Source organism: Salmo trutta, chromosome 31, assembly GCF_901001165.1.
Source record: "Salmo trutta chromosome 31, fSalTru1.1, whole genome shotgun sequence".
NCBI classification, from domain to species: Eukaryota; Metazoa; Chordata; class Actinopteri; order Salmoniformes; family Salmonidae; genus Salmo; species Salmo trutta.
This window is the reverse complement of record NC_042987.1, coordinates 16,634,266-16,650,266: the sequence shown is the minus strand read 5'-3', so window position 1 is coordinate 16,650,266 and position 16,001 is coordinate 16,634,266. Positions and strand designations below refer to the sequence as shown.

The 16,001-nt window shown below is 41.8% G+C and overlaps 1 protein-coding gene across 1 annotated transcript in view; it reads left to right on the top strand.

Moving 5' to 3' along the window:
- The window catches only part of LOC115169643 (tensin-3), a 76,675-nt gene that overhangs the window by 5,852 nt on the left and 54,822 nt on the right, over window positions 1–16,001 (top strand). The window contains exons 2-4 of the mRNA XM_029725466.1: window positions 13,650–13,820; window positions 14,235–14,285; window positions 15,636–15,758. Of these exons, the coding sequence (XP_029581326.1) occupies window positions 13,671–13,820; window positions 14,235–14,285; window positions 15,636–15,758 (324 nt within the window). The 5' untranslated portion in view covers window positions 13,650–13,670. The remainder of the gene's footprint in view (window positions 1–13,649; window positions 13,821–14,234; window positions 14,286–15,635; window positions 15,759–16,001) is intronic.

The following is a 16,001-nucleotide window of genomic DNA, read 5'->3' as shown; positions in this document are numbered from 1 at the left end:
ACTCACCACTATAACTGTTCCTCTGTCTGGAGATACAACTCACCACTATAACTGTTCCTCTGTCTGGAGATACAACTCACCACTATAACTGTTCCTCTGTCTGGAGATACAACTCACCACTATAACTGTTCCTCTGTCTGGAGATACAACTCACCACTATAACTTTTCCTCTGTCTGGAGATACAACTCACCACTATAACTGTTCCTCTGTCTGGAGATACAACTCACCACTATAACTGTTCCTCTGTCTGGAGATACAACTCACCACTATAACTGTTCCTCTGTCTGGAGATACAACTCACCACTGTAACTGTTCCTTTGTCTGGAGATACAACTCACCACTATAACTGTTCCTCTGGAGACAGAACTCACCACTATAACTGTTCCTCAGTCTGGAGATACAACTCACCACTATAACTGTTCCTCTGTCTGGAGATACAACTTACCACTATAACTGTTCCTCTGTCTGGAGATACAACTCACCACTATAACTGTTCCTCTGTCTGCAGATACAACTCACCACTATAACTGTTCCTCTGTCTGGAGATACAACTCACCACTATAACTGTTCCTCTGTCTGGAGATACAACTCACTACTATAACTGTTCCTCTGTCTGGAGATACAACTCACCACTAAAACTGTTCCTCTGTCTGGAGATACAACTCACCACTATAACTTTTCCTCTGTCTGGAGATACAACTCACCACTATAACTGTTCCTCTGTCTGGAGATACAACTCACCACTATAACTGTTCCTCTGTCTGGAGATACAACTCACCACTATAACTGTTCCTCTGGAGATACAACTCACCACTATAACTGTTCCTCTGGAGATACAACTCACCACTATAACTGTTCCTCTGTCTGGAGATACAACTCACCACTATAACTGTTCCTCTGTCTGGAGATACAACTCACCACTATAACTTTTCCTCTGCCTGGAGATACAACTCACCACTATAACTGTTCCTCTGTCTGGAGATACAACTCACCACTATAACTGTTCCTCTGTCTGGAGATACAACTCACCACTATAACTGTTCCTCTGTCTGGAGATACAACTCACCACTATAACTGTTCCTCTGTCTGGAGATACAACTCACCACTATAACTGTTCCTCTGTCTGGAGATACAACTCACCACTATAACTTTTCCTCTGTCTGGAGATACAACTCACCACTATAACTGTTCCTCTGTCTGGAGATACAACTCACCACTATAACTGTTCCTCTGTCTGGAGATACAACTCACCACTATAACTGTTCCTCTGTTTGGAGATACAACTCACCACTATAACTGTTCCTCTGTCTGGAGATACAACTCACCACTATAACTGTTCCTCTGTCTGGAGATACAACTCACCACTATAACTGTTCCTCTGTCTGGAGATACAACTCACCACTATAACTGTTCCTCTGTCTGGAGATACAACTCACCACTATAACTGTTCCTCTGGAGATACAACTCACCACTATAACTGTTCCTCTGTCTGGAGATACAACTCACCACTATAACTGTTCCTCTGTCTGGAGATACAACTCACCACTACAACTGTTCCTCTGTCTGGAGATACAACTCACCACTTTAACTGTTCCTCTGTCTAGAGATACAACTCACCACTATAACTGTTCCTCTGTCTGGAGATACAACTCACCACTTTAACTGTTCCTCTGTCTGGAGATACAACTCACCACTTTAACTGTTCCTCTGTCTAGAGATACAACTCACCACTATAACTGTTCCTCTGTCTGGAGATACAACTCACCACTATAACTTTTCCTCTGTCTGGAGATACAACTCACCACTATAACTGTTCCTCTGTCTGGAGATACAACTCACCACTATAACTGTTCCTCTGTCTGGAGATACAACTCACCACTATAACTGTTCCTCTGTCTGGAGATACAACTCACCACTGTAACTGTTCCTTTGTCTGGAGATACAACTCACCACTATAACTGTTCCTCTGGAGACAGAACTCACCACTATAACTGTTCCTCAGTCTGGAGATACAACTCACCACTATAACTGTTCCTCTGTCTGGAGATACAACTTACCACTATAACTGTTCCTCTGTCTGGAGATACAACTCACCACTATAACTGTTCCTCTGTCTGCAGATACAACTCACCACTATAACTGTTCCTCTGTCTGGAGATACAACTCACCACTATAACTGTTCCTCTGTCTGGAGATACAACTCACTACTATAACTGTTCCTCTGTCTGGAGATACAACTCACCACTAAAACTGTTCCTCTGTCTGGAGATACAACTCACCACTATAACTTTTCCTCTGTCTGGAGATACAACTCACCACTATAACTGTTCCTCTGTCTGGAGATACAACTCACCACTATAACTGTTCCTCTGTCTGGAGATACAACTCACCACTATAACTGTTCCTCTGGAGATACAACTCACCACTATAACTGTTCCTCTGGAGATACAACTCACCACTATAACTGTTCCTCTGTCTGGAGATACAACTCACCACTATAACTGTTCCTCTGTCTGGAGATACAACTCACCACTATAACTGTTCCTCTGCCTGGAGATACAACTCACCACTATAACTGTTCCTCTGTCTGGAGATACAACTCACCACTATAACTGTTCCTCTGTCTGGAGATACAACTCACCACTATAACTGTTCCTCTGTCTGGAGATACAACTCACCACTATAACTTTTCCTCTGTCTGGAGATACAACTCACCACTATAACTGTTCCTCTGTCTGGAGATACAACTCACCACTATAACTGTTCCTCTGTCTGGAGATACAACTCACCACTATAACTGTTCCTCTGTCTGGAGATACAACTCACCACTATAACTGTTCCTCTGTCTGGAGAAACAACTCACCACTATAACTGTTCCTCTGTCTGGAGATACAACTCACCACTATAACTGTTCCTCTGTCTGGAGATACAACTCACCACTATAACTGTTCCTCTGTCTGGAGATACAACTCACCACTATAACTGTTCCTCTGGAGATACAACTCACCACTATAACTGTTCCTCTGTCTGGAGATACAACTCACCACTATAACTGTTCCTCTGTCTGGAGATACAACTCACCACTACAACTGTTCCTCTGTCTGGAGATACAACTCACCACTTTAACTGTTCCTCTGTCTAGAGATACAACTCACCACTATAACTGTTCCTCTGTCTGGAGATACAACTCACCACTTTAACTGTTCCTCTGTCTGGAGATACAACTCACCACTTTAACTGTTCCTCTGTCTAGAGATACAACTCACCACTATAACTGTTCCTCTGTCTGGAGATACAACTCACCACTATAACTTTTCCTCTGTCTGGAGATACAACTCACCACTATAACTGTTCCTCTGTCTGGAGATACAACTCACCACTATAACTGTTCCTCTGTCTGGAGATACAACTCACCACTACAACTGTTCCTCTGTCTGGAGATACAACTCACCACTTCCTCTGTCTGGAGATACAACTCACCACTATAACTGTTCCTCTGTCTGGAGATACAACTCACCACTATAACTTTTCCTCTGTCTGGAGATACAACTCACCACTATAACTGTTCCTCTGTCTGGAGATACAACTCACCACTATAACTGTTCCTCTGTCTGGAGATACAACTCACCACTACAACTGTTCCTCTGTCTGGAGATACAACTCACCACTTCCTCTGTCTGGAGATACAACTCACCACTATAACTGTTCCTCTGTCTGGAGATACAACTCACCACTATAACTGTTCCTCTGTCTGGAGATACAACTCACCACTTTAACTGTTCTTCTGCTCTAGCCATTTTGTTTCCCTCCCTGTTGTGCTGTCTATCTGTCTCAGCATCTTCTCTGCTGTCACTCTGTGCTTCTTTTTTCCCCCTGTTTGCCTGTCATTATAAAAGTTAAGCTAATGACGTAGGCTATATTGCATATGTGTTCCCCTGCATCAACAGCTAACCTAAGTGTTATTAATATTACATAGCTCCAGATGAACATTTTCCCCTGGTGTCACTGGTGCCAATAACCTTTACACCAGCCCATGATTTTCCTCTAACACGTCCAAGCAGGAATGCAAGATTCTATATATTTTGATGTGCAACCTAATCCAGTGATTATCAGGAATTGTGGGTTGACAATAAGACGATACAGTAGTTGCTATATTTTACTGTCAAAATAGAACTCCAGAATTTCCAGATTGTTTTGGTTCAATAGAGATGAATTACATACAGTTCATCTTTACGCACACTAACGTGGGGTTCAACGCCTGAGGAAGGTGGAAACTCAAAGCAGATCACTAACTCTACATATAATACCTACTGCTAGCAGCCATGTATTTATCCAACAGTAAATGTAATGTCCTAAAAAAAACATTGCTAATTTAGGTTACTACCCATGAGCCCTATAGGCCTGTTTCCTCACAATGGCAGGTGTGCATCAAACATCCTCTCTTCGAGAGGGACAAGAGGACAAAGCTTCCAAAGCTGTGTTTTTCCCGCAATTGCATTTTGAAATGTTATATTATCACAATGCATTTTTCTCTCGAGTGCATGGGGGAGAAGATAGTAGCTCACTCATCACAGTGGAAGGCTCCAGTGAGTGCACAAGCACAGGGACAGGGCTGACACCTTCATATAGGAATCATGAGCATAATGCACATTACTATTTGACCAAATCATGGTTTTAACCGTCTAATAGAATGCTTTGAAGTGAAGTGACAATGTAGAGTGTGCTCACAAAAATGTGTGTGTCAATTTCGACCAACCCACCCAACAAAAAAATGATCCAGCCCATCTGGCATTTGCCAGAATTGGCAGATAGTCAATCCGCCCCTGCATGTGGCCAATATAACCTAATAAATTAATGTTGGGCGACCCCGGTGCAGTCAAATTATTTAGTAGAACGGGGCCTATTTGATGCCAACTACTTTCCCAGTGATCTTTGAATCATGTACTTTGTTCACTACATTCCTTCCAAGTATCAAACTTTCCCCTATCTATTAACTGATCTACTGATTCATTGAAATCTGCCTCAATGCATGACATGGACTATTATGGCAGTTATTGTAATGGTTTCTGGCCAGACTGTGCTGTTGAAATGGTGCTTGCTTGCTAAGTCAGGATATATGACATTAACCAATAAAAATATTATTAGAACTTCTAAAGATGGTTATCTGTGGAAGTAAAGACATGAGTTTATGGCTGCATAGTGAGTTAAATCCCCTGGTTTTAGACACTGGCTTTAAAGGATTATACTGCTTCTCTCACCTTAAGCTGTTTCATGTGCTGCTCATTTTCCCTCTAAACACAGGACTCCCTCTCTTTTTACTTCCCTTTACCATTCATATTTCTTGCTTGTTTCACTTCTCTTGAGTTTTATCCACATCTCAGCTTCTCGTCTATTTCTATCCGTATATATCTTGTTTTTAAATGTATCTCTCTTACTGTCAAAAATACATCTCCATCACGATCATCACAATGCGTTCTTTATGGAAAATGCAACCAAATAATATACAAACAAAATGTGGACGTCGTAATTGGACTCAGTTGCTGTGGTCCAACCCTCCAATACGATTAGGGAACCTTCGAAAGCACTCGGGGTGTCATAAAAAAAATGCACACCCCCCTCCACAACATAAAAAACATTTTCACATGACCGTCCCCACTCATTAAATTAACTCAAAATAATGATTACGACCACAAATAACAATATCTGTAGCGACCCAAAAATCTAAGTTAAAGAATAGGACTAATTCAAACTTTATGTTAATGGTATTTTCTGTTTCTTAGATTTTTGGGTGAGATGGAGATGTGAATCCAACATATCAATTATTAATTTGTAGACCAACTAGAATTAAAGCCAGACTAAATCAGTGGCACAGATTAAACTACCCAAGCAGTAGATACATCACATTTAAATGTTGATATTTGGTTGCAGTGTCAACCAAACACAATTCAATATTACACTACCGTTCAAAAGCTTGGGGTCACTTTTTGAAAGAAAAGTACACTTTTTGTCCATTAAAATAACATGAAATGGATCGGAAATACAGTGTGTAGACATTGTTAATGTTGTAAATGACTATTGTAGCTGGAAATGGCAGATTTTTTTATGTAATATCTACATAGGCGTACAGAGGCCCATTATCAGCAATCATCACGCCTGTGTTCCAATGGCACGTTGTGTTAGCTAATCCACGTTTATAATTTTAAAAGGCTAAAAGAAAACCCTTTTACAATTATGTTAGCACAGCTGAAAACTGTTGTCCTGATTAAAAAAGCAATAAAACTGGCATCAACATTTGTGGGTTTGATTACAGGCTCAAAATGGCCAGAAACAAAGAACTTTCTTCTGAAACTCGTCAGGGTATTCTTGTTCTGAGAAATGAAGGCTATTCCATGTGAGAAATTGGCAAGAAACCGAAGATCTTGTACAACGCTGTGTACTACTCCCTTCACAGAACAGAGCAAACTGGCTCTAACCAGAATAGAAAGAGGAGTGGGAGGCCCCGGTGCACAACTGAGCAAGAGGACAAGTACATTAGAGTGTCTAGTTTGAGAAACAGACACCTCACAAGTCCTCAACTGGCAGCTTCATTAAATAGTACCCGCAAAACACCAGTCTTGACGTCAACAGTGAAGAGGCGACTCCGGGATGCTGGTGTTCTAGGCAGAGTTCCCCTATCCAGTGTCTATGTTTTTTTGCCCATCTTAATCTTTTCATTTTATTGGCCAGTCTGAGATATGGCTTTTTCTTTGCAACTCTGCCTAGAAGAGCGAGCGAAACAGAGCCCCTCTATCTTAGTATGTGTAGCCCATGTATCTGATGCTGTCTGGGCATGTCATATTATTTTTGGCCTGACAGCATCAGATACATGGGCTACAAATACTAAGACAGAGTGCCACTGTTTGCCTTGCCCGGATGCTTTCTTTGGTGAAATAGATTCAATTACGAAACATGGATAGACATGAATGAGAAATTATTTTAGAAATGTGTTTATTTTGTGTTATTGTATATATTATTTTAGGAATACACACCACTTTGTAGGCTGAATGTCATTACACTTATGGTGTTTGTAATAGATGTCCCTTTCCATTCAAATTGCGGGTGCACAGTACACTGTTTGGATGCTGGACTTATTTTGGAGTCGACAAACTTAACCTACGGTTTGAAGTGATTTCTTTGACAATCAGATAAAAACATAATGACTGGTGAGTTCCTGACACATTTAAAGGGACATTTTTACAGTTACATTACATGTACTATAAAGCCCCCAGAAAATGTGTGCACACGCAAGCAGTTACCTAGCCAAAGCCGTCTACTACAACCATCTTTACTTCTGCACTGCAGCTGAATGGACTGGCTGTCCATAAAGCCAGCCATACAAATAGCCTTCCCTTCCAATGGCCAGGTGTCCCTATGGTCTTAAAGTCAGCCCTTTCATACCGCTAAACTGCCTTTGCCTTTTAGTAGGGATTGGAATGGTTTTCGTAGCCTAGTGGTTAAGCACATTGGGCCAGTAACTGAAAGGTCACTGGTTCAAAACTGTAGGTGAAGCATTTGTTGATGTGCCCTTGAGCAAGGCACTTAACTCTAATTGCTCCTGTAAGTCGCTCTGGATAAGAGTGTATGCTAAATGACTAAAATGTGTTTTAAATTGTTGGTGTTAAGCTAGCCTGCCCTATCCAATTGATGTCCCTGAAGCAAACACTGTAACAAGACTTTTGGAATTGATTGATGATTTATTTGAACAGGGAAATATACCAAACCTAAGCTGAAGCATTTAATATGTTGAACCATCATAATTCTATTGAAAAAATCCACCTTCCAACGATTAAGGTTCAAAATGTTATGGCCCCCCTAAACTGGGTCTGTGCCCCACCTTGGCCACCCCATTCAAAATGTTCTCTACACGCCACTGGTGGTGTGCCCAGTAGGAGATCTCTCTTTCCATTCATCAAATGGGGAGTGCACAGTGCCCTGTTGGAATTGCAGTATATTAGTGGATAAACTAATAGGTAGCCTACAGGAGACCTTTGAAGTAGCCTATATCCAGATTAAAACATTGTGACTTGCTGTGTTCATGCCACACATAAAATGTAATACACTTTAAAAGTGAAATGACAAATATTAAGGCTATATTGAAGAATTAGGTTCTAGGTGCACAAGGGAAAGCCGCTCAGATCAAATAGGAGGCAGAGAGCGTGTTAAGGTTTCCTGAATAACTGGCCCTGCTGGGAGCATATGTGGCCACATTATTATAGGACAATTTAGGAGATTGATGATCTACTAAAGAATGCATCTAGCCTAGGCAACCATTTGGATCAGTTGTGGGTCTACTGTCAACAGTTTATAAGGTCTAGGAAGGCACAGTAGCCAGCCTTTCTGGCTGTATTTTTACTTCTGATAATGAGATGTGCTTTCTTTAGTGGATTTTCTTTTTAACCTTTATTTAACTAGGCAAGTCAGTTAAGAACAAATTCTTATTTTCAATGACAGCCTAGGAACAGTGGGTTAACTGCCTTGTTCAGGGGCAGAATGACAGATTTTTACCTTGTCAGCTCAGGGATTCAATCTTGCAACCTTTTGGTTACTAGTTCAACACTCTAACCACTACGCTACCTGCCGCCTCCAAATTTACAGTACCAGTCAAAAGTCATTCAAGGGTAGATTTTAGATTCTTCAAAGTAGCCAACCTTTGCCTTGATGACAGCTTTACACACTTTTGGCATTCTCTCAACCATCTTCACCTGGAATACTTTTACAACAGTCTTGAAGGAGTTTCCACATATGCTGAGCACTTGTTGGCTGCTTTTCCTTCACTCTGCGGTCCAACTCATCCCAAACCATCTCAATTGGGTTAAGGTTGGGTGATTGTGGAGGCCACGTCATCTGATGCAGCACACCATCACTCTCCTTCTTTGTCAAATAGCCCTTACACAGCCTAGAGATGTGTTGGGCCATTGTCCCATTGAAAAACAAATGATAGTCCCATAAAGCGCAAACCAGATGGGATTGTGTATCGCTGCAGAATGCTGTGGTAGCCATGCTGGTTAAGTGTGCCTTGAATTCTAAATAAATCACTGACAGTGTCACCAGCAAGCCCCCCCCCCCCCCCCCCCCCCACACACACACACCATCACACCTCCTCCATGCTTCACTGTGGGAACCACACATGTGGCCCACACACACCATCACACCTCCTCCATGCTTCACTGTGGGAACCACACATGTGGACATCCTCCGTTCACCTACTCTGCATCTCACAAAGACACTGCGGTTGGAACCAAAAATCAAAAATTTGGACTCATCAGGCCAAAGGACAGATTTCCACCAGTCTAATATTGGTTGCTCATGTTTCTTGGCCCAAGCAAGTCTCTTCTTCTTATTCGTGTCCTTCAGTAGTGGTTTCTTTGCAGCAATTCAACCATAAAGGCCTGATTCACGCAGTCTCCTTTGAACAGTTGATGTTGATATGTGTCTGTTACTTGAACTCTGTGAAGCGTTGATTTGGGCTGCAATCTGAGGTGCAGTTAATTGCCAATTTCTGAGGCTGGTAACTCTAATGAACTTATCCTCTGCAGCAGAAGTAACTCGTTGTCTTCCTTTCCTGTGGTGGTCCTCATGAGAGTCAGTTTCATCCTAGTGCTTGATGGTTTTAGCGACTGCACTTGAAGAAACTTTCAAAGTTCTTGAAATTTCCCGCATTGACTGACCTTCATGTCTTAAAGTAATGATGGACTGTCCTTTTTCTTTGCTTATTTGAGCTGTTCTTGCCATAATATGGACTTGGTCTTTTACCAAATAGGGCTATCTTCTGAATACCAAACCTACCTTGTCACAACACAACTAATTGGCTCAAACGCAATAAGAAGAAAAGAAATTCCACAAATGTACTTTTAACAAGGCACACTTGTTAATTGAAATGCATTCCAGGTGACTGCCTCATGAAGCTGGTTGAGAGAATGCCAAGAATGTGCAAGCTGTCATTAAGGCAAAGAGTGGCTACTTTGAAGAATTTCAAATGTAAAATATATTTTGATTTGTTTAACACTTTTTTGGTTACTACATTATTCTATATGTGTTAAAAATCCTTGAATGAGTAGGTGTGTCTAAACTTTTGACTGGTACTGTATATTGAACATGTTGGTGCAGCTTTGAATGATTTGATGTGTGGTATGATTGCTAGTTAGCCTATTGCAGATCTGGACAAACAATCCACCTAACACTATTTTCACTATGAATGGTGAACAGAGGGCAGGATAGACAGTAAGACTGGTAGACTATATTGACTTGTGGTATAGTTAGCGCGTGGAAAAGCGTAGTGCGTAAGGGAAGTACCAAAACACCTTAATTAGGGAGGCACATGCAAGCAGATGAGGAAATGTGACTAGGATAGAAGAAATTAGGCCTATATAGGAAAACCTGCAAAATACTGAATGTAAACCTTGGGTAAATGCACTACCCTCCCCTGTGCCCAATAAAAAAGACATACAACCCTCCCCAAAGGAAAATGAAAAAGTTACACCCCCTCTCCTATTTTGGACCCCACCCCCCAAGTAGTTTTTGAACAGTCCCTTAGATTACTTTATTATTTGTGACGGTCCAGAATGCTGGGTTTTTGGCAAATGTTGTCACCACAATGTGATCAAAAATGTAAACAACCATTATATCAATGTTCACATGATTGGACCATGCTTTAATTCTCAGAGGCTGACCGACATTGATTACTAGTGGGTGGATTTTATCCCAACAGCTCTCACTGTTTCTTCTGTTGCCTCCTCTGCAGTTTGTGATGGGAGATTCCATGCCGTGTCAGCTACAACCTGGTGAGGGGTGTGGTTCCCAGGAGAGATCAGGGCTGTGTGTCAATACTCTTGAGGTGGCACCTCTCTTTACCTCCATCCTCTCCTTCAGGATGGCTGAAAGAAATGAAGCCATTGATGCAGTCCCAGGTCTCAGTGCTGAGTGCTCTATGCTCATCTCAGTCCTGCTGACAGCGCCCACGCACCACAGCCCAGCCCAGCTTTACCCATACCCCCAGGGCTGTGTCAGCCAGGGAATCCAGAGTAACACCTAAATCCCTAGCATCCTAACCGAGCAGACCTGTTTCAGCTTGTTCTCTATGGAGTCTGCTGGCAACCTACTTTTTCAAACAACACATAGCTTTGCTATACTACCCTTCTTCTTCTGCAGTCAACTGTCTACTCCCAGTCATTGTGCCATGGGTGGGCTGTGGGCTGAACTTTGCGATCCTTGGCACGGCTGCCTTGGTCGGTTGTTGTGTTGTGCTGTTGTGGCCGAGCACCATGCCCCGAACCAGGAACAAAAGCACTCCGTGTAAATTAAAGAGCAATTATCTGTAGTGCGTGCTGGGGCAAGTGTCTGCTGTTTGCCTGACTTGAGTGATGAGAGGCAGAATGGGACTATCGGAGAGAGGGGCCTACTTGAAAAGAACTACCGCAGCATAGCGTATGTCTGGATGATTTATACTGATATGCGATTGAGTATAAAATTAAGGCGTTTCAGGATGAAATGTAACACAGGAGTGGGTTACCCTAACTTCTTTCACATGTCTGTGCTCACATTGAAATGTACATTTGTCGTCAAGTAGACTGACATATGTTTTGATGTATCAAATAGACCTATGTTTTGGAAATTAAAATGTCTCAATTGAATGAAAGTAGGATAGTCTGTTAATAAAGTAATTCAACTTTACTATAATTTAAGCCTACCCTCCATAGAACATCATGGGATAAGGGAAGACTTTGCGCACATTGATTCTTTCAAATACCTCTGCAGGGGTAGACTATTAAACAGAAACAGATCTTTAACTTCAGCGTTTGAATAACTTTATTGAAACAACATTCCATAACACCTTAGAGTCATTCAGAGGTTAAGTAGTGGTGGTTTCCAGAACCCCTCTCCTCTCTCTGTCACCATGCTCAGACACTTTCTAAAACACAGTCCAGTCCAGCCTTCCTCTCACACAGTCCCCTTCGCCACTGAAAACACAACTCTCAAGTGTTGACCGGTCGACCTGTTCATTAATTTCTCATTAGTCAACAGTTTTTCCTGCAGCTCCTGAGGGAAATAGACTAACCCCACTATTAACACCAACTGCAGACCCTCGTGACCACCCCTGACACACACACACACACGCACGCACGCACACACACGCACACACGCGCACACGCACACAAATCCTACACACAAACCCTCCACTCCCCCCAGTCCGTTTCCCCTAGCGATGACCCTCTCACTCACACACACACACAAGCACGCACGCACACACACACACACACACACACACGCACACACACACATAGCCCCCTTTTATTCCACTCTGAGGGGTGGTTTAAGTCCCCTGGGTGCAGTAGGCCGCGGCTCCCTGGTTTACAACCCTGGCCCCTCTTTCCAGAGTCCTTCAAAGTGTTTGACTGTAGCCTGCAGTCACTTCAGACTTAATTAACAGGCACATTCCCCAATGGGACAGACCAAGGCCTTTTCACTGTTAATCACAACAAACAAGCAGGTGACTCGACTGGAACACTACATTTTGATTCATTAGCTTTTCTATAGGTCTACATGTGTGTGTGGTGTTGGGCTCTGAACAGAAAATTCCATGCTGACTATTTTTCGCCATCGTGTTGGTCTAGAATAGATGGAGAACAGGCATGAAATAGATTTGCATGTTGAGAGTTTTGTTGTTTTGTTATTTTATTTTTACAGAGCCATGCCCTGTTGGGGAACTAATTTGAAATCAATACTGTTTGAGAAGTTATCTAACGTTACTCAGTTTGATTCCTTAGTTTGATTCTTGTTGTTGTCAGTGAGATTGGGAAACTGATAGAATGGCATAGAAATAGAATATGATTCTGATGTAAAAATGATTCCAAGAAGAATTCACACTGAGATTTGTATTGTGGTATTCTTGATGGATTACCTTTGTAGGGATGCCAGCTAACAGCTTGCCTGTTGTTTAAAGAATCACTTCCCAGCTGACAGGCAAGACAGAGCGCTAGGCCAGAAGCCTAGAACACAGATTACAATGGATAGGCTAGATAAGAGATGTGTGGGGGAAGCCTCCCTCCCTCTCTCTCTCTAGCAGCTACACAGGAAGTTCATGGCCATGAGGTCACAGGAACACGCCATGTTTCAGGGCAACACAGCACACTGCACACGACTGGTTTCATCCGGAATTCTTACAGTCTTCAGAAGTTTTTTTTGCTTCATTGTTTGTCTTGTTTTTACTGTGTCAACTTGAACATGATCAGTTGGTGACTATTTCCTTGTTTTCCTATTCAAAAGCAGTTACTTTTTACATGGAGTTAATAGAAATTAGGAATACACTTAAAAGTAAACATAATAGTGGGAATATTGCTTCATCAACATCTCCATGAGGCATAATGGCAGTGTGGCACCTGTGCAGACAGAGAGTTGAATGTAAACAGGCGTCCTTCTTTGTCATACAACCTACAGTAGGCCTGTGTTCCTATTCTAAAGGTATCAGTGGGGTGGCCGGTCACAATTGCTGACACCAAGGACTTTGCTCATCAAACACTGACTACAGTAAAACAAAATATGCGTACTGCTAATGGGCAGAGGAAATTGCATCACAGGGCCTGAGGCATCTCTCTTTCTCTCTCCCCAAAAGGAAGAAGACCCAGATGTGAAGATGGAGGAGGGATACGAACTTGACCTGACTTACGTGACGGAGCGCATCATCGCTGTGTCCTTCCCCCGGGCATGCTCAGAGGAGATCTACTTTCACAACCTGAAGGATGTCACACGGATGCTCAAGTCCAAGCACGCTGATAACTACCTGGTCAGTTAGCACTAGTCACGTCCATGTGTCTCACACCATCCTTCATCTCACTGATACCTAGTCCTTTCAAGCTTAAAAGCCTAGTCCTCTATTACTGGGTTGTTTGTTTTCTTGATTTGGAAAAGTTGAAATTGTGACTGTTACTGACCAAGTGATTCTGTATCATTGACACATTTGGGGGGGTTTTAGAGAAGTGATGATAACAGGAAAATAGCCTACTTTTACCTCAGCACAACCATCTTTTAGTGTGGTGTAGTGTGAAGCACAGAAGCCTTTTTTTAGTTCATATTGGAAAGAGTGAAAACGGTTGAAATAGTTACATTTTAATAAGACAGTAATATAAAGGCATAGAATGAAATAGCAAAATAAATGAATGTATTCATGCATACATACCTGTATACTTTTTCTTTCTAGATTATCAACCTGTCGGAGAAGAGACATGATCTCTCTAAAATGAACCCTAAGGTAAAGAAACCATATTGTATTTTTCCGAATGTAGAGCATAAACAAATGAGAGGGCAGGACACGAAGACATATAGCCATCTACAAGCCGCAGATCGACTAAGCTGTATTTGCCATTAATCAATGAATATCAATGGCAACAAGGATCTCAACCGTATCCGGGTCGTTCCACCAATTCGGTACCTTTTGAGATGTATAACTTGGTTTGATTTCACCTAATTTTAAAGATTCTGTCATAAAGAGCACGTTTGACTTCATAAAAACATGTTTTCCCTTCCCAAGAGGTTAAATAAAAAAATGACTATAGTAGAGCCAAATAAAGTAACAGGGTTGACGATGTCATCTTAAAATCAGCCATAAATCCCCTTTTGAGATGGGGAATGGAAGCTTGTTGTATGCAACAGGGAGTGGCAATTGAATGCGACTCCCTGTTACCCCTAGATACCCCTATCTAGGGGTAACAGGGTTGATGTGTTATGCTCAACCCGCTCAGTTTTCCACCACCAAATCTTCCTGGTAGTCACAGAGGGATGTCAAAATGCAGATATTAAAAATATAAAAAATCGGATTAAATTCTCCATGTGACGCACAGTAGCAGTCAAAAGTTTGGACACACCTACTCATTACCGGGTTTTTCATTATATTTACTATTTTCTACATTGTAGAATAATAGTGAAGACATCAACATGGTGAAATAACACATATGGAATCGTGTAGTAACCAAAAAAGTGTTAAATGCATTAAGAAGGAAAGAAATTCCACAAATTAACTTTTAACAAGGCAAACCTGTTAATTAAAATCATTCCAGGTGACTACCTCGTGAAGCCGGTTGAGAGATCGCCAAGAGTGTGCAAAGCTGTCATCAAGGCAAAGGGTGGCTACATTGAATAATCTAAAATCCAAAATATATTTTGATTTGTTTAACACTTTTTTGGTTACTACATGATTCCATGTGTTATTTCACAGTTTTGAAGTCTTCACTATCATTCTACAATGTAGAAAATAGTCAAAATAAAGAAAAACCCATGAACGAGTAGGTGTGGCCAAACTTTTGACTGGTACTTGCATTAAAGGGCATTTCATTGAATAACAGGCTTTTAAAATGTAATGTGGGTGCACAATTTCTACCTAAAATATCAAAGGGATGCAAAAGGCACTCATTTCGTGGATGACCCATGATACAAATGTATCACTAGATAACCCTTTAATTCAGAAAGGCTATCTCTAGGATTTCTGGAGACTCTGCACATGCTAATTAGATAACATATACATTGTATAGAGGTTGAATAGATGAGCATGATCTGTTACAAAGTGCGTATGTGTATGTGTGACTTACCTTGTGTGTGTTTGCAGACTCTGGACACGGGCTGGCCTGACCTGCATGCTCCTCCTCTGGATAAGATCTGTACCATCTGTAAGGCCATGGAAAACTGGCTAAATGCTGACCCTTTACATGTGGTGGTCATACACTGCAGGGTGAGCAGCATCCTCATCACTCTGTCATCGTCACCATTTCATTATCTCTCATTCTTCTTCTGGCCTCATTTGTTTCACTTTACATTGACTTATCTATTCAAAGCTGATTTTTGGAACACATCCATCAAGACAGTGCAGGAGGGAGCACTGTAGTGAAGATGATTGCATGGGGATAGCTGGCTAGCAGCAAAGATGGTTGCCTCTTCCTTTCTGCTAGCAGCTAGCCGGGAAGTAACCCAATGA